We start from the raw sequence: 19,255 nt of genomic DNA, 5'->3' as shown, positions 1-19,255 counted from the left end.
CGCACCACTTGCGCTTCATGCCCGCCCCTCTCAGCGCGGAGACCGCCACATCATCTGGCGCTCTCTGCCTGGGACTGGGGCATGCAGCGCTCGCCTCGCTGAAGGCGGATGCGACCTCTGCGAGGAGCTTCTGATGTCGACCCTGCGGGCTCGACTCGGCGCTCAGAACCGAAGCCGCCGCCGCCTTCCGTTCGCCAGCGCAGGAAAAGCGCCGCTCCCAAAGGCTGCCAGAACCGGTGATAGAAGCGACTGCCTCGCCGAGCCTCTCCTCGAAAGCATCGCCTCACCCTCCCCGCCTCGGACGCCGCAGTTGCCGCCCAGCGGCCGCGACTGCGGCCATCTTGGAGGACGAGGCGGAGGATAAGGGCTGTTCCATCATGGCTTCGACAGCGAGGAGTGGTCAGGCTCCCACGCTCCTCCTCGGCCCAGGAATCCAGCAGGACCCGCCCGAGTCGGCGGGGAACTAACACGCCTCCTCACACAGGCCGCCGACCGCCTCGGGCTCGAGTGGTCACCGCCCCCTGAGCAGGCTCCCAACAGACTCGACGGCTGCTTTCTTCAGAGCCGTCACCGCGCAACACCCGCTCCCTTCCTGCCGGAACTCCACACTGAGCTTGCAAAGTCGTGGAACGCCTTTCTCGGCCAGGATCCGCTCCCACGCCTCCACCCCTCTCGCTCGGTGGACGGCGCCACCGAGAAGGGCTACTCCTCCATCCCCCCGGTCGAGGATTCGGTAGCAGCACACCTTTGCCCGCCCTCCGCGAGATGGCGGTCTAAGCCAGTGCTCCCGTCTAAGGCCTGCAGAGCGACTTCCGCCTATGTTGGCCGCGCCTATTCCGCCGCCGGCCAAACCGCATCTGCTCTGCACTCCATGGCCGTCTTACAGATCCTCCAAGCGGACCTTCTTCGAGTGGGATGAGAAAGGCAGGCACCCAGAGGCTGTTACAGATCTAAGAAGCACGACGGACCTCGCCCTTCGCGCCACCAAAGCTGCAGCCCAAGCTCTAGGAAAGTGCATGGCCTCACTGACTGTGACCGAGAGACACCTGTGGCTAACGCTAGCCGACATGGGAGAAGCAGAGCTCTCCACGTTCCTCAACGCACCGCTCTCTCCGACCGGTCTCTTCGGCTCCGCGGTGAGTGGCATTGTTGACCGCTTTTCAGAAGTCCAGAGAGCCACCGAAGCCATGAACCTCTTCCTGCCACGTCGCGCTAGCTCCTCTGCAGTCCGCCCACGTGACCAGCCTCCTGCACGAGCCTCTTCACAGCGCCCAGCTCAACAAAGTCAGACTTCTCAGCGTCGACAGGGCGGCCGCCTCGATCAGGCTCAGACAGCTGCCGCAGACCGCCGCCTCGCGGGCCTCGGTCCAAGGTTGCGCTGAAACCTGAGCAACCGAAGTCCTCCTAGCCTTGTTGAAAAACGACGGCTCAGTCCGCCGCGGCCGGACCACCGTCAAAGCTTCGCCCTGTCAGTCCCCTCTCTCAGGCTACTACAGTGGTGGATTCAGCAGCCAACAAGCCGGTGATACTGCCCGCTTGCTCAGCACTCAAACGCCGTTTTCACGGCGACCCAAAGAAATCTTGTAAAAAGCAAACATGCCTTATGTGTAGAAAATGTGCCCACAATCCAGTGTCCACCCCTACACACAAGCATTACACTTCCCGTGTTCCTATCAGTGCCCACTCACATAAAGCGGACACAGCCCGCTCGAGTGTTAGAGTCAATAAACGCGCCCACGAATCCGTGCGCGCGCCCCTTCTCTGGCCGCTCTGTCACACGACCAGCCTTATGTGTGGAAAATGTGCCCACAATCCAGTGTTCACCTCTACACACAAGCATTACACTTCCCGTGTCCCGATCAGAGCCCACTCACATAAAGCGGACACAGCCCGCTCGAGTGTTAGAGTCAATAAACGCGCTCACGAATACGTGCGCGCGCCCATTCTCTGCCCGCTCTGTCACACGGCCAGCAAACACTTCTCTGTATGTAAGTCCCGTGCCCGTGACTATGCTCGCGCATCACTTAACAGATGTGACTCTTTCCTCATTCACCTCAATCGGGAAGTCACTCACAGAACAGCCTGTCCCTGCTGTCTGCGAGCAGTCATGCATAAGCACAGTAAGCGCGCTCACACATTCTGTTCAGCGCGCTGTGTGCAGCAATCAGGGCGATTTGGCCATTCACCCTCTAGCGTTAAGCTACGTACACACTGCCAGCGACTTTATCGCTGCAGGTCGCCAGTGGCTGGCGGTGAAGTCGCTAGTGGGTGTTCCCACTACTGGTTGCCTAGTAACGTTTATAAATGACATTCACGGATGTCATTCCATTGCTGTTGACAGCGAATCTCTTTTCTTGCCACTAAAAACAAACATTTTGTAGGGAAAAGACTAAATATAAATGGAATCAGTACATAAAATTCTTTATATCAAAGATGAATGAGAAACAAGGCGTGCTGTTTGCCAGAGCGGCTGTTTATCTGCGGCGAAAATGCAAATGTCGGTCTGTATGGGTCCATAAAATCCCCGCGATCTCAGATACACCTTTCCACGCAGTATTTTTCTTTAAAATGTCCTTGTACGTGGGAAGAGACATATCATAGAGCACTGGAACATTTCTAACAGCAAGAATTAGCCTTTCATCCGTCTTGATAGAGAGAGAGAGAGAGAAGGGACACGTGAGCTCTCCCGTCGTCTCTCCTATTGGCTGTCGCTTCCGTTAGTCGCTCCAAAGTTGAACTTTTCTCAACTTTGTCGCGTCGCTGGACACGCCCACATCTAGCGCCAACGGTCGCGACAGCTCGTGTCGCCGGAAGTCGCTGTGCTCGCATTGAAAATGAATGGTATTGAGTCGCTGTTGCGCGCGATGTCGCTGGCAGTGTGTACGCACCTTTACGCTTCAAAGCGTGGGAAGCTATCCCAGGGATATCCAAATGGGTGTTAAGCACAATAAAACAGGGATATTTGCTACAGTTTGATTGCCGTCCTCCCCGCTTCAGAGCGCGGCTCGAAACTATTGTGAACACGGAAGCAGCCTGCATGCTTCGTTCAGAAATAGCAAACCTTCTGTGCAAAAGGGCCATAGAGAAAGTGCCGCCTTCGCTGAGCGAGTCGGGGTTTTACAGCCGTTATTTTCTTGTTCCCAAGAAAGACGGCGGCCTCAGACCAATATTAGATCTCAAGGGTTTGAACAAGGTGCTTGCAAAAAGACCGTTCAAAATGCTTACAATCAGGAAACTCCTCGCGCATACGCGCCAGGGGGACTGGTTTATCTCTCTCGATCTGAAAGATGCCTACTTTCAGATTCAGATAAATCCCCGTCACAGGCCATTCTTGAGATTCGCCTTCGATGGCTAGGTTTATCAATACACCGTCCTTCCGTTCGGCCTGTCTTTAGCACCCCGTACTTTCACAAAGTGCATGGATGCGGCGCTCGCACCCCTGCGGAGTCAGGGCTTGCGAATTCTGAACTATTTGGACGACTGGCTGATTATGGCACAGTCACATACGGAGCTGCTGTCTAACAGAACAGTTCTCCTCAGCCATCTGAACAGTTTGGGTCTTGCAGTCAATTGGACCAAGAGCTCACTACAGCCCAGTCAGGCAATTTCCTTCCTTGGAATAGAACTAGACTCCGTGGCAATGACGGCTGGCTTATCTACACAGCGCGCGCGAGGACAAAACATGCAAAAATAATAAATAAATACATAAATAAATAAATGTAATAATAAGAAAATAAATAAAAGGATAAATGTCTTGATAAAACAAATATAATTAGTTTTTAATGAAAGTTATTCCTGAATTTATTTTTTATGACTTTTTTCCTTTATTTATTATTTTCTTTTTTTATTTATTATTTTCTATTTTTATTTGTATTCTTTAAAACATTTTTTATTCTTTCATTTGTTTTTTTTTATTTATTTATGCCTTCATTTATTTTTATATTTATTTATTCCCACATGTATTTATTTCTATATTTAAATATTCCCAAATGTATTTATTTTTGTATTTATTCTTACATTTCTGTCTCTTGTATGATAATTATATGGGCTGGTCCAGCTTACCATTGGTTAATCGTAGATTGAAGCGTGTGCTCGATTACTCTTGACTTGTTTTGATGTGACGTCAGGTCATCACCATATCTCGTGTAAACTATGGCTGACGCTTCACTTATAGCTAGAGAGTTGCGCAACTTAGCGAATGAAGTCGATAACCACGCATCAAGTGACTATGTTTTATTTAGAGTAGAGGTGCTAATTGATGCTTTAGTAGAGCTGTATGCCGGTATGAATGTCGAAACACATCCAGGATTGTTAGACTCTCTGCTAAATGTTTACCTGCATATTCAAAATATGTGCGAGTCAGAGGGTGCTAAGGTGGGACGTCCATCTTCGTTGCTTACGATATGTACTATTGAAACTTATCTCTCAATGGGTCAAACTGCTGGAAACATCGCAAAGTTGTTTGGTGTGTGTGAAAGAACTATTCGTAACAGAATGACGCAGCATGGTTTAAGGTAAGCCGCTCCTATTATCTTTATGTAGCCTTTTAAACTTTCAAATATACTAGTGTTGATCTCTTGTGTTGTGTGGTTGATCATGAGTTTGTGATTTATTCTCAGAGTAAGCGACCTGTTCTCAACTTTGGAAGACGTTGAACTGGATGCTGTGGTAGAAGATACTAAAACGTCATCCCAATTCTGGGTATAAAATGATGGTTGGACATCTCACTGCACAGGGCATTCGTGTACAGAGTAAGGCACATTTTGTACCTTGACATATTTGCATCCTTGAATACAAGGTAAATACAAAGGATATAATATAGAAATTAACTCAAAGATAGGAATGTTTAATCTGCATTGGTGAATTTTTGTAGGGCGACGTGTTCAAGAATCCATGCGACGCGTGGATCCTCAGGGTGTCTTAATGCGCAGTCTTCAGCTGAACCCTCGGAGGCGTAGAAAATACACTGTCCCTGCACCCAACAGTTTATGGCACATCGATGGTAACCATAAGCTAATAAGGTATGCTGACAGTAATATAAATTATTGAAGCTTTAATCGTGGTCAGCTGGATGTGTTTTCCTATGTCAGACTGAAGCGGAAAGGTCTGTTCAGTTGACCAAAAAAACTGAAAGCATAAAGATGTGTAATTGGTTTGAGTAATTGCAGCTCAAGATGTTTTGTCACTCTGGCTTCCTCAGTTGATAGTGGAGCTTTTAATTTCAGCCTCAGCATTAAATTTCATCACACACATGTAGACTACAATTGTGAATTTGTTGGGGTTAGGTTGAAAGGACTGTGTTGTAAGAAGCTGACAATCACACCTATCCTCTGGGCAAAATCATCACTTCACTGTCTTAGAACATGTGAAGTTTAATGTTGTCTTTCAAGCATCTGCCTTGTGAATCTAAATCTGCAATGACTCTTACCATTATGAGTTGTTATATGACTATTACTGGATGATTATTAAGTCATATGACTATTACTGGATGATTATTAAGTCATTGGGTAATGTCTTGTGATGTCATTGTGTGTGTTAAGATGTAATGTTGGGGAAGCTCCACCATCAGTTCATCCATTTGACTAGAATGTCTTTGCAGATTTATTCTACCATGACCTGGATAACTGAGAAATTTCATAAACATAATTGGTGGGAAATGAGCAGATTTTCCTAACTTTGTTGTTCAATGCATCAAGAATTATGTTATGGTAAGTATGTGATATACTTTTATGGCTCTTTTAATTTACTTTAGATAGTAGGATCTGTTTTTATCTCATCACTGAAAAGGCTAGTTGTTAATATTGTTGCTGGTTTTAGTCTGAAATTAATTTTCCTATATCTGTTCCAGGTGGCGTATTGTCGTTCACGGTGGCATTGATGGCTTTAGCCGTCTAATCGTCTACTTAAAAGCTGCCACCAATAATAAAGCTGCTACAGTCCTGACAAGCTTTTTAGAAGGTGTCAGCCTGTTTGATGTGCCATCACGTGTAAGGTCAGATAAAGGTGGGGAGAATATAGATGTTGCTCGCTTCATGGTGTCCACCAGAGGAGAGAACAGAAACTCGCACATTACAGGGAGGAGTGTCCATAATCAAAAGTATACAGTGCCTTGCATAGTGTTCAGACACTTTGGAGAAAAAAAAATCTGGATTTTTATTGCAAACTCATATGTTCTACAAGTACTTTTTTAAAGCCAAAATTAAAGGGTGGGCCTGGGTAGCTCAGCCTGCAAAGACGGTTGGCTACCATCGAATCCTGGTGTAATGAGTGACTCCACTCAGGCTTCCTAACCAACCAAATTGGCTCAGATGCTAGGGAGGGAAGAGTAACAGGGGTTACCATCTTCGTGGTTGCGATGACGGTTCTCGTCCACAGCAGGGTGCGTGGTGAGCCATATGCAGAATTGTAGGAAATGGCATGAGCCTCCACACGTGCCATGTATCCAATGTGATGCGCCCAGTGAAACACATGAAAATATGCATGGATTGACAGACTCGGAAACGGAGGTAACCGAGGGCTGTCCCCCGCCACCTGGACTGGGGGTAGAGCAACCGTGGATGGCTGGGTGGTGATTGTGGACTGCAATTTTCAAATAGTGCCACAGATTCTCGATAGAATTCATGTGTTGCTTTTGCCTTGTGCTTGGGATCTTTGACGGAGCAAAATACAGGGCAATAATGAATTTTCTGCTAAAAAGCTGAAACTTTTTTTTTTAGCAGGACACTGATCCCAAGCACAAAGCAAAAGCAACATAGGAATTACTCGAGAACAAAAAGGTGAATACCCTACAGTGGCCCAAAGTCCTAATCTCAATCCTTTTGAGAATTTATTTAAAAATTTCACTCCACCCAACCAACCTGAATCACCTGGAGCAAATATTCCAAGGAATGGACAAAACTTACACTCAGCCTGTTTATAAAACATTTAAAACTGTTATTACAGCAAAATTCGGCCTGAATATTAAGGGGTATGAATTTTCACTTGGAACACAATAAAGACAGACATTGTTTTAAAGACACTGAATGCATGGACACTTTTTGCACACATTAATACATGCTCACTCCTGTTTCCAAGCCACCTCTGGCTTTTTTGGAAAGTCATTACAAATATCTACTCTGATATCTTTTAATTTTGGCTGTAAAAAATGTACTCATAGGACTGCATTTTCAATCAAATTTATAAATAGTTTTGCAAGCTCTATGTATGTATGTGTCTGTATACATACAATACTGTGGAAAAAGTATTTGCCCCTTCCTGATGTCTTCTATTTTTCTGTACTGTAGATCTCTCACAAAAGTTTCAGATCTTCAAATGTGTGAAAAGTATTTGTCCCCTTAGTTATTAAATAACCAAATGGCTGTAAAATAGATGATTTTTTCAAGGTACATTTAAGGTTATGTAAGTCAATTTCAGGCACAACTTTCAAAATTTAGTCAAGGTCCTTGTTTCCAGTTTAAATATTTTGGCTCTTTTACTGTGTTAGGATCGAAAGGTTGTGGAGAGATGTTTATGCTGGAGTGCTTGATCTCTTCTATACAATCTTCACCAACCTTGAGAATGAAGGGCTTCTGAATCCAGATGATGAAATGCATCTCTATGCACTGCACCGGTGCTTCATGCCACATGTAGAGAAACACCTTCAGTTCTTTCAGGATGGCTGGAACCACCACAAGTTGCGGACCGAAGGAAACCGGTCACCAATACAGCTCTGGGAAAGTCATCAGCCTGAGGCATTGCAAGACCCTAACCAGGTATTTATATCAGAGCTGATTAGGACATATACTGACATATGAATTAACATGTAATTACAAATGTATATGCATTGTACATTTTATGGTTATTTAGTTCTTTGTAGGTGAGCCTCGTTTTAATCACATTTAGCTTGTTATTGTAATACAGTAATCTTTAAGTACTTTATGGCTTGCTTTAAATATTTTTTTCCTAAAGAGCTCTGGTAGTAGGACAGACAGACATGTTTGTTTGGATAATTTGTTAAATTAAAACGTTTAATTATCAGTTCAGTTGTCTATTACAGGTAGATGCCATGCAATATGGCATTGACTGGACAGAGCCATGTGGTCATCACGAACCCGGTGTAGTGATCCCTGAAGTACAAATGCCACATCAACTCACACAGCAGGATGCTGAGAGGTTCCCAAACCCAGATGTCCCTCTGGCTGATGTGTTAGAGGTCTACAGAGAGACTGTAGCTTTATTATCAGAAATGATAGATTAGCACAAATATACAAGAGATGAGAGAATTTTGTTTAAGATTTTAGAGGTTGTGTTTTGTTATATTAAATGATTTCGATGTGCCTGTCTGTATTTGATAAAATTTGTTTAAACACTGGCATAATTGATGTACTTAAAAATTCATTCATGCTATATGGTATAAAACAACCCAAAACCTATAATCAGTAAACAGCTGTACATGTTCAGCTTAAAACGTTTATTCAACGTGTTAATTTTTATAATGCTGGCTTTGAACAGCCACACTATCTTTGTAGTGCACTGAGGTCAGTAAATGTTTATTATAACTATTTAACCAGAGGTTAGTTTGGTATAACTTTTACAACAACAAGGTTGTGTTCTGAATAATACAATTCAAGTATTGCATATGAGATTTGTGGACTGGACGTCTGTGCTTAGTCACAAAAACAAAAAGTGGGACATTTTAACATTAACTCCAGTTAATATGGATTAACTCTGGCATCCAGTGAATATTATTTGTAACTCAAGAACTTCTTCCAAACCATTTTATATCCATATTCTGTACTCCAGATAGCAGCTTAATGTCTAGGAGACCATATTTATAGTGAATCGTTGACAACAAAAAGGTTATGAACTCAGCAACATGTCAAAAGTGTTTGATATTTGTAGACTGGATATCTGATGTCTTTGTAACAAAAACTGTAAAATTTTAACACTAACTCCTGTAAATATGGATTAATGGACGCATCTAATTTATATTCCTAGTATGAAATCAGACCATTCCAAATCCATAATCTGTGCTCCAGATAGCAGCTAAAAAGTCTCTCTCAAAGGCAGTGTAGTCCTTATAATGACTAGGAAGCTTGAGAGTTTGATAGCATGTGGAAGACTTCGGTAGGTTTCCCTCCACCACCTCAACATCTAGGCTCCTGGGCAGCACATCCCATCCAGTCCAGAATTTGAGCAGAAACCGCAAGGTGTTATAAGAAGCTGCATTTAAAAAAAAAATGGCACAAGTAGTATCTTCATCATCAATAAAGTTAATCAGTTGATTCTCATATACTTACAGTTCTCAATGAATGTGCGAAGGAATCCTGTGAGCCTACATGTTTCTTCAACTGAGACCTCACTGTCTTCATCTTCTGTAGGCCAATGTATCCTCTCCAATCTGACAGATTGACAAGATTATCATTACTTAAGAGTTGTGGAACACAACAGTATTATATAAATGGTGTAGTCCTAGGAAAGAGAAGAGGAATTGTGTCTTTCCTTTCAGTCAGCAAAGGCCAGATCAAGGTCTCCTTCAAACCCCGGCGTAGCTGTTTTGCCTGCTTGCAGGTTCTTTCAAGGACCTTCATATAGCCATTTGAAAAGGTAACATATTAAATGATACTGCACGACTCATTTAATAACAATCTTCTAAATGTTATGAGTATTCCAACCAATAGTGCATACTCACAGCATGTATGAGTAGTTTTTCAAGCAGCCATCTTCTGTTTTCTGATGTCACTCCAGGCAAATCCCAAGACACCGCAAGGTCTGTAATAGCGCTCTTTTCTTCTAATGATAATTCACCTGTGCCTTCCAACTGGTCATAAAATAATTAAGTATAAGTACATTTCTGTTCACTAGCAAAATAATTTCATGAAAATTAATTAGAGTATACATTAACTAACCATCTTTATTACTTGACGGACATCAATGTCAGCACAGTCCAGAACATCTATTGTGGCAGTTTCAGGGGATCCACCAATAAGCACATGCACTATTGCTGGGCTTAAACCTGTTAGGCATGGACCACCATGCAGAAAAGAGTGCCCAATCATACGACCTGCCACCACAAAGAAGTCACTATCCAGAAGACACTGAGATGTTGAGGGAATCAAGTGATCCTTTTCACCCTCAAAAAGAAGAGTTCCTCCTGGTACTAAAACAATAAAGTCATGCTACATCTGACAATCTGGATTATTATTCTTCATTACAATAAACAAATGCAGAAACACCTATTAATGAACCACACCTAGGATAGGCCAGTGCCAAGACAATTGTTAATGCCTACAAATTGCAATAAACCTTCTGTCAACAGATAGAGAAAGAAGAAGTAAGGTACAGGTCACTAACCAAGTTGTAGTTCAAAACCATGCTGAAGTTTTGACATAATTGTTGCGAAAACATGACGAGTCACTCCATCTCCAATTGCGGGATCACCTTAAAGGCAAAAGAATAATGCACATTAATCCAAACACAAATCTAAAACTATCACATTATTTTGGGATTCACTTTACCTACCATGTAGTGTACATTTTAAAGGGCAAGCCCATTCTACATTTGCGGTCTTATAAAAAGTCAGGATTGCCCTCTCCCTATCTTCAGGAGACTCTCTCATGTCCATCTGCAAACTGAGCTCCTTTCCAGTTTCATGCTTCCTCAAGATGATTTCTCTGTACTTTAAGGCCTCTGTCAGATCTGGGTCAAATTTCCAATCTAAACAAAGTAAAAAAGAATCAGTTTGCAGAACTCCTACCTAAAGATAAATGTCAATGTCAACTATACAAACCATCAAGTTCAGTGCCCTCCTCACAATCTATTGTGATGACCTGTGAAACATGGTTTCCTTGAACCTGCATTGCTCTGTCTCTGACACTTGAAACATTCCTCTCCTGCCTCACAATTCTACTTTCAGTGTTGCTTGAAGTGGCACTTTGTGTAGCTCTCTCACTCACTACCTCACCACTGACCTCTGCTGACCTTAGAAAAAAATTATATATATATATATATATATATATATATATACACACACACACCCACACACTGGTTCAAACTGACAATTCTGTGATTCAAAAGCATTGTAAGCCAATTACAACCCCATTTCAAAAAGAATTGGGACACTGTGTATAATGTAAATAATAAAAGAATGCAATGATTTGCAAATAATTTATATTTAGTTGTAAATAGTACAAAGTATAAAATAGTTTATTGTCTGTTGAAAAACATATGCTGTTTGAATTAGATGCCAGCAACACGTTTCAATAGGTTTTAAATGATTTACAAATCATTGCATTCTGTTTTTATTAAAATTGTTTACAGCATCCCAATTTTTGGGAAATGGGGTTGTAGATCATAGAAATAATTGGCACCAATAGTCTCTATGATTATCTTTACTTTACGATGCTTTTGGGAAATGCAGCCATGTACAATTGTTGGTAGAAAAATATCATATCAGAATGCTATTCTGAGATACGGGTTGATGCTGTTTTGGCAGCACAAGGGGGACTTGCACAATATTAGGCAGGTGGTTTTAATGTTTTGGCTGATCGATTGCACACGTGTGAGTGTATATGTATATGTATATATATATATATATATATATATATATATATATACACACACACACACTTATATACATTGTAGGTGCACACACACAAATGTGTGATTCATTGGCTCACACTATAAAATCCTTACAAGATTATTTTAATGACACGTTTAAACCTGATTATTCCCAACCAAGAATATAAATTTCCATAAGAGACTCCACATTATACAAATAAAATACCTCATGCACTCATCACTATGACACTTGATCTCTGCAAACGGGAATTCATCTCCACACACAACACATTTCTGAGGTGGTCCAATCAACTCGTCTCTGTTAGGATGGCTTGTCTATAAGTGAATATCATTAAATAGAAGTATTTCATACATAATTTATATGAATGTTAATGAATTCCTTGTTTGAAAGTATGGAACTTACTGATTCAACTTCTAAGTTTCGTTGAAGTGGACGAATGAAAATGGTTGAATGACCAATTTGATTTTGAGGATCTTTCAAATACTTTACATGGTATCCCTCATTTGGGCAGGGTATCAAGCTGAGATGGCGGCTTCTTGTGTTCCCTGATATTTTTAGTAACTCAAACCCACCACCTTGTCGGAGTTTTGGAAAAGCTTCCATTATGACATCTTTAAATTTTTGGGGATCTGTATGGCATCCTTTAAGAAAAAAAAAAAGATAACATGTAAAGATAATTCTGACATTTATCACATACACATCTGTAACTTTTCAGTACTGACAGTGTTCAGTCTGACAGTGTGTGTTTTGAAAGCCACACCTGCAGCCCAGTGTTTGGATTTCATGTTTAGATTGTTAAATGACTACTGACAGACCTTATCATTTTTAACAGTAAAGAGAATACATAAATAATCATACAAATGTGCTCAAGAAAAAAATCACTTTTAAACAAAGTAAATACCTCGAAACGTCACACGTTTCTCTCCTAATCCAGCAGAAAACAACCGCTCTTTTGCACAGCGACTGGGTACCAAAACTGCATTTTTATCATCAAGACAGCAGAAGTTATGAGTAAAGCTGCAGGATACTGCACGACTCATCACGGGCAAGCTCGTCCGTCTCGCCAATCCTCTTCCTCTGTTGTAAGGACTAAATAGTCTTGCAACTTCGGCTAGAAAGTGTAAGAAAGCAAACAATGATCATCTTTGAAGTGCAGAGAATGATAATATAACTCCTTTACAACTAGAGCAAACCTCGTTCATTAATGAGTTATTTGTATTTCATTGTTACGAATTTGACACAATCCTAGAATGATTTGTTCTTCGTTGAAATCATCGGTTGGGAACCGCACAGAGATAATTTCAGTCAAGATTTTCGCCGTGATAACAAAATAAACAGGTATTAGACTAGAAACCTACCGTCCACTGGGTGTCTGGGTGTCATCAATCTTGAATCTGACGACGTTGATGGTTCCGGACTTGATGATGATGATGCTGCTGCTGTAAGGAAGCACAACATACTAGTCATCTGGAACATCTTGGTCGCTACAAAATAATTCGACATAATGTGAATCTGTGAAAATAACTTACAACTCTCCAGTTGATCTGCCACATCCCGTAGCAATTTGGACAGCGTATTGCTACTTGCCGCCATTTTTTTGGGAAAACTCCGATCTATCGCTTAGTTAGATCTGACGCTTCTAAAGGTGAGCTCTCAACCAATGATGCACTGGAGCTACACAAGGACCGCCTCCCTCATTTCCATGTTGCACACAGAAAAGTAAAAATAAATACACGTATAAATAAATAAATATATATGGGAATATATAAATATGGAAAAAAATATATGTGGGAATAAATAAATATAAAAATAAATGAACACATAAATAAAAAAATATAAACAATGCAGAATAAATGAATAAATAAATAAAAGTTAAAAATAATCAAAATAAAGTTAATATAGAAAATAATAAAGGAAAAAAGTCATACAATAATAAATTCAGGAATAAATTTAATTAAAACTATTTATATTTGTTTTATCAAGACATTTATTCCTTTATTTATTTTCTTATTATTACATTTATTTATGTATTTATTTATTTATAATTTTTGCATGTTTTGTCCTCCATATTCAGATGAACAGCCTCACGCCTCTGAAAAAATTTCAGAGAGTGCTAGGTTACATGGCCTCAGCCGCAGCAGTACTTCAGCTGGGTTTACTGCGCATGCGCCCGCTTCAGCATTGGCTAAACACCCAGCGTCTCGCCGGGCTTGGGCCACAGGCCGCCAGCCGATCAAGGTGACTCAGACCTGTATTTCAGCTCTGCAGCCCTGGACAGTGGCCGAATGGTATCAGCGGGGAGTGACGATGGGAGCTGTATCTCGCCGAAAAGTCATCTCGACAGACGCGTCCAACACGGGTTGGGGCGCGGTCTGCGAGGGCTCTCCGGTTTTTGGCCTATGGTCAGTTCAGGAAAAGCTCCTTCACATAAATTGTCTGGAAATGATAGCGGTCGAGTATGCGCTTAGCGCTTTCTCCGGTCATTCAGGGTCACCACGTCCTGGTCCGTTCGGACAACAGATCTGTGGTATCCTACCTAAACCGTCAGGGCGGTGTCAGATCCAGGAACCTCTTCCATCTGACCGAAACACATACTGAGTTGGTCCCAGTGCCACCTGCGCCGCTGAGGGCGACGCGACGTGCCAGGCCACCTGAACGACGGCCCAGACAGACTGTCCAGAGACAATATTCCTCCAGGGGAATGGTCCCTGCACGCTCAAACAGTCCAGAAGTTATGGCGCATATTCGGCAGAGCAGAGATAGACCTCTTTTCGTCTGAAGAGAACTCTCACTGCCCAATATTTTTCTCGAAAAGCGAGGACGCGCTGGCCCAGGACTGGCCCAACCGCCCGCTTTACGCTTTCCCTCCTGTCTCGCTATTGCCACAGGTAATGCAGAGGATCAGGGAAACGCGTCACTCGGTGCTCCTGATAGCCCCGCGTTGGGGGAATCAGACATGGTTCCCGGAGCTTACGCAGCTGTCACTGACAGCGCCGTGGCCCATCCCAGTGAGAGCAGATCTCCTCTCTCAAGCTTGCGGCACGATCTGGCATCCCCACCCAGAGCGCTGGGCGCTGCACGCATGGGTGATCAACGACTACCCGTCGCTCTGCCAGAAGGGGTAATAAACACCATCATACACGCTAGAGCCCCTTCCCCGAGAAGACTCTATGCGTCAAAATGGTCTGTGTTTTCAAAATGGTGCACCGACAGAGACCTGGACCCACGGACATGTGGGGTGTCGTCGCTGCTCGTGTTTTTACAAGAGCTGCTGGATAAGGGCAGATCCCCATCCACGCTCAAAGTGTATGTGGCGACCGTCGCGGCGTTCGCCGAACCCCTGCACGGCCAGTCACTGGGAAAAAACGAGCTGGTCATCCGCTTCCTCAAGGGAGCTAGAAGGATCTTTCTATAGTTCTCGAAACTATGAAAGCCCCCCCTTTCGAACCGCTTCAATCCGTGGATTTGAAATACCTTTCACTCAAAACCGTTTTTCTGACTGCCCTGTCATCAGTCAAACGTGTGGGAGACCTTCACGCGCTGTCTGTCAGCACTGCGTGTCTTGAGTTCGGACCAAGTGACTCCAAGGTCATTTTAAAGCCTAGACACGGCTATGTTCCCAAGGTGATCGGTACTCCTTTCAGAGCACAGGTCATTTCCCTATCGGCGCTGCCAGCATCCGATAGCGAACGCGACGCCAATCTCCTTTGCCCAGTCAGAGCACTGAGATTGTATACTGCGCGCTCCGCCTCTTTCAGACGCTCTGAGCAGCTATTCGCTTTCGCTCGAGGGCGCACCAAAGGTCTCGCCGCCTCGAAACAGACACTGTCTAGATGGATAGTGGACGCTATTGCTGCCGCATATGCGTCAAAAGACCTGCCATGCCCGTTGGGCATTAGGGCTCACTCCACTAGAGGCATGGCCTCATCGTGGGCATGGTCCAGCGGGATTTCCATTCACGACATATGTGTGGCAGCGGGCTGGGCTTCCCCCTCCACCTTTGTCAGATTTTACAATCTGGAAGTGCCCGCCCTGCAGGCAAAACTACTAGCGGTTTAATACGCTACAGCTCCCCTGGTGAATCCGCCTCTTTCAGACGCTCTGAGCAGCTATTCGTTTCGTTCGGAGGGCGCACCAAAGGTCTCGCCGCCTCGAAACAGACACTGTCTAGATGGATAGTGGACGCTATTGCTGCCGCATATGCGTCAAAAGACCTGCCATGCCCGTTGGGCATTAGGGCTCACTCCACTAGAGGCATGGCCTCATCGTGGGCATGGTCCAGCGGGATTTCCATTCACGACATATGTGTGGCAGCGGGCTGGGCTTCCCCCTCCACCTTTGTCAGATTTTACAATCTGGAAGTGCCCGCCCTGCAGGCAAAACTACTAGCGGTTTAATACGCTACAGCTCCCCTGGTGAGCTGCACTGATGGGACTCATTCCACACAGACTGGCACCGCGCTCTGTCGCTCCCTTCCCACTATGTGCTTATGTATTACACACACACTGGCCCGCACTCTTGCTGGCCAAATATTATTTCCCCACTCACAAGGGCTCCCCGGGTCCCCCACCCCGGGGCTCATGCAGTGGATGCTTGGCGCGACGGCATTGACAATGGGTTCCCGTAGCGTAAGCTAGCTTACGCAATACGAGAGAACCTCTCGTAAGAGAACGAATCGGTTACCTAACGTAACCTCGGTTCTCTCTAGATGAGGGAACGAGTATTGCGTAGCCGGCCGTGCTTCGCGCCACGGCGACTTTCGCTTCATTCAATGAAAACCAGGGTTCCAGCCTCACTGAACTACGCTTATATGCACTCTAGCCACGCCCATTTTGGCGGGCTTTGATGCAGTAAGCGCGCGGACGCCTCTCACTGGACGCGAGTTCGCCCAAGTTCGTCTATAGGTTGCAGCAGTTGCCGCAGAGCAACCAATGAGCTCGCTAGCTAGCCCGCTCAAGGTCTGCAGTTGCTGCACTGCGTTGACAAATGATACAAAATTAAGGATAATTTTTTTGGCTTCAATATCTCAGAAAAGATTAATCTTTCCCGTAGCGTAAGCTAGCTTACACAATACTCATTCCCTCATCTAGAGAGAACCGAGGTTACGTTAGGTAACCGATTCGTTTCATGTTCTGAAAAAGACAAAAAGCTTAATTGTAACCATAAGACTCCAGTAGTTTAATAAATGTGTTCTGAAGCAAATGTCTTTATGATTTTGGGTGAGAACAGACCAAAACATTCCTCCAAAATATACCTCTACTGTAAATCTTGACATCAGCAATCAACTTAATGATCATGATTAATTAAATAACTTCCTGGTTCTACCTAGTGCTCTCTGGATGTGTTAAGCACTAGGACTGTATGTCTACAGTGCATCCGGAAAGTATTCACAGCGCTTCACTTTTCCACATTTTATGTTATGTTACAACCTTATTACAAAATGGATTAAATTCATTATTTTCCTAAAAAATCTGCAAACAATACCCCATAATGACAACATGAAAGAAGGTTGTTTGAAATCTTTGCAAATTTACTAAAAAGAAAAAAAGAAGAAAAAATAATCACATGTACATAAGTATTCACAGCCTTTGCCATGACACTCAAAACCTCAGGTGCATCCTGTTTCCACTGATCATCCTTGAGATGTTTCTACAACTTGATTGGAGTCCACCTGTGGTGAATTCAGTTGATTGGACATGATTTGGAAAGGCACACACCTGTCTATATAAGGTCCCACAGTTAACAGTGCATGTGAGAGCACAAACCAAGCCATGAAGTCTAAGGAATGGCCTGTAGACATCCGAGACAGGATTGTATCGAGGCACAGATCTGGGGAAGGGTACAGAAAATCTCTGCAGCATTGAAGGTCCCAATGAGCACAGTGGCCTCCGTCATCTGTAAATGGAAGTTTGGAACCACCAGGACTCTTCCTAGAGATGGTCGCCCGCCAAACTGAGCGTTCAGGGAGAAGGGCTTTAGTCAGGAGGTGACCAAGAACCCGATGGTCACTCTGACAGAGCTCCAGCGTTTCTCTGTTGAGAGAGGAGAACCTTCCAGAAGAACAACCATCTCTGCAGCACTCCACCAATCAGGCCTGTATGGTAGAGTGGCCAGACAGAAGCCAATCCTCTGAAAAAGGCACATGACAGCCCACCTGGAGTTTGTCAAAAGGCACCTGAAAGACTCTCAGATCATGACAAACAAAATTCTCTGGTCTGATGAAACAAAGATTGAACACTTTGGCCTGAATGTCAAGGGTCATGTCTGGAGGAAACCAGGCACCGCTCATCACCTGGCCAATACCATCCCTACAGTGAAGCATGGTGGTGGCAGCATCATGCTGTGGGGATGTTTTTCAGTGACAGGAACTGGGAGACTAGTCAGGATCAAGGGAAAGATGAATGCCGCAATGAAACAGATACATCCTTGATGCAGAGTGCTCTGGACCTCAGACTGGGGCGAAGGTTCATCTTCCAACAGGACAACAACGCTAAGCACATAGCCAAGATAACAAAGGAGTGGCTACAGGACAACTCTGTGAATGTCCTTGAGTGGCCCAGCCAGAGCCCAGACTTGATCCCGATTGAACATCTCTGGAGAGATCTGAAAATGGTTGTGCACCGATGCTCCCCATCCAACCTGATGAAGCTTCAGAGGTCCTGCAAAGAAGAATGGGAGAAACTGCCTAAAAAGAGGTGTGCCAAGCTTGTAGTATCATACTCAAAAAGACTTGAGGCTGTAATTGGTGCCAAAGGTGCTTCAACAAAGTATTGAGCAAAGGCTGTGAATACTTATGTACATGTGATTTTGTTATTTTTAATTTTTAGTAAATTTGCAAAGATTTCATGCAGACTTCTATCACGTTGTCACTATGGGGTACTGTTTGTAGAATTTTGAGGAAAATTATTAATTTAATCAATTTTTGAATAAGACTGTAACATAACAAAATGTGGAATAAGTGAAGCGCTGTGAATACTTTCCAGATGCACTGTATATGCATATACTCACCATATATCCATCAGAAAATATCTTGCTGTTATGCTGAAGAAAAAAAGTAATACAAACTTGAAACAACACAAGGGTGAGTAAATGATGAGAGTATCTATTTTAGGTGAACTAATCTTTATCTACCACAGTCATGTTCAAATCACTAGGATGCTATGAATAATGTTCCTAACTTGTACAAGTATATTTATAATAAAAACAATAGTTAAAAATGCATAACTTACATCAAGGAAATCTTCATTTGATTCCAAAGGCTAAAATTAATACAGTAAATGGATATATGTTAGCAATAGTACTGGACAATTGTTGTTACAATATAAGTTTATCTAATGATCTCAAGAAAACAGTCATTATTTTAATAGTTATGCTTCAGTATGTGACATAATAGCATGTGGCACAGACATTACATAAAAAGCAGCAAATACTTACTTTATGAGCATGTGAGATGGGAACATGAGATGGAATCTTTGACATTTGTAAGAGAGAAAATCATATATTAGAAACAAGTCACTTAATACTGTACATCAGAAAAACCTTTAGAAAGCAGACTATTCCTTGTTCAGATGCAAGAACAATCAGGGACGTCACAAGCATGGTGCGGGGCCCAGTGCAAGGGCCCCGCCCCATCCATCCGTTCGTGATCGTGGTCCTGAGTACAATGCACAAGTTTGTTTTGTTTTTTATCTATAT

At 43.5% G+C, this 19,255-nt stretch overlaps 1 protein-coding gene and 1 long non-coding RNA gene across 5 annotated transcripts; one reads left to right on the top strand and one right to left on the bottom strand.

Annotated features, from left to right (window-relative positions):
* Positions 1–4,127: 4,127 nt before the first annotated feature.
* On the top strand, positions 4,128–8,948 carry LOC127643930 (uncharacterized). 4 transcript variants are annotated; one of them, XR_007970599.1, is made up of 6 exons: positions 4,128–4,514; positions 4,620–4,751; positions 4,874–5,021; positions 5,600–5,708; positions 5,849–7,751; positions 8,036–8,944. It is a non-coding gene; the product is annotated as an uncharacterized LOC127643930 (long non-coding RNA). The 4 variants fall into 4 exon arrangements; XR_007970597.1 differs by having other exon boundaries at positions 4,874–5,708; positions 8,036–8,948; XR_007970598.1 differs by having other exon boundaries at positions 5,600–7,751.
* A 20-nt stretch (positions 8,949–8,968) lies between these two features.
* LOC127643921 (uncharacterized) lies at positions 8,969–19,012 on the bottom strand. The gene is made up of 16 exons (XM_052126866.1): positions 18,995–19,012; positions 18,790–18,819; positions 18,569–18,601; positions 13,090–13,253; positions 12,919–12,999; positions 12,462–12,671; positions 11,963–12,201; positions 11,765–11,874; positions 10,769–10,959; positions 10,501–10,695; positions 10,333–10,419; positions 9,888–10,138; positions 9,671–9,799; positions 9,483–9,563; positions 9,279–9,381; positions 8,969–9,201 (listed from the first exon to the last, which is right to left on the bottom strand). The coding sequence occupies exons 4-16, from the start codon at positions 13,151–13,153 to the stop codon at positions 8,984–8,986; spliced, it is 1,959 nt and encodes a 652-aa protein (XP_051982826.1). The 5' UTR covers positions 13,154–13,253; positions 18,569–18,601; positions 18,790–18,819; positions 18,995–19,012; the 3' UTR covers positions 8,969–8,983.
* Positions 19,013–19,255: the final 243 nt, after the last annotated feature.

Source organism: Xyrauchen texanus, chromosome 5 (assembly GCF_025860055.1).
Source record: "Xyrauchen texanus isolate HMW12.3.18 chromosome 5, RBS_HiC_50CHRs, whole genome shotgun sequence".
In the NCBI taxonomy this organism is placed as follows: domain Eukaryota; kingdom Metazoa; phylum Chordata; class Actinopteri; order Cypriniformes; family Catostomidae; genus Xyrauchen; species Xyrauchen texanus.
Note: the sequence above shows the minus strand (reverse complement) of the source record. Positions and strands in the feature narration are given on the sequence as shown.

Bases quoted from the DNA above. Each gene is read 5' to 3' on its own strand.
- LOC127643921 (XM_052126866.1), bottom strand. From the start codon at position 13,153: ATGGCGGCAAGTAGCAATACGCTGTCCAAATTGCTACGGGATGTGGCA. The intron at 10,420-10,500 runs GTAGGTAAAGTG...TTTGCCTTTAAG, and splicing joins TTTAAAATGTACACTACATG to GTGATCCCGCAATTGGAGAT. The intron at 9,382-9,482 runs AGGAAAGACACA...TGTCAATCTGTC, and splicing joins TCTGGCCTTTGCTGACTGAA to AGATTGGAGAGGATACATTG.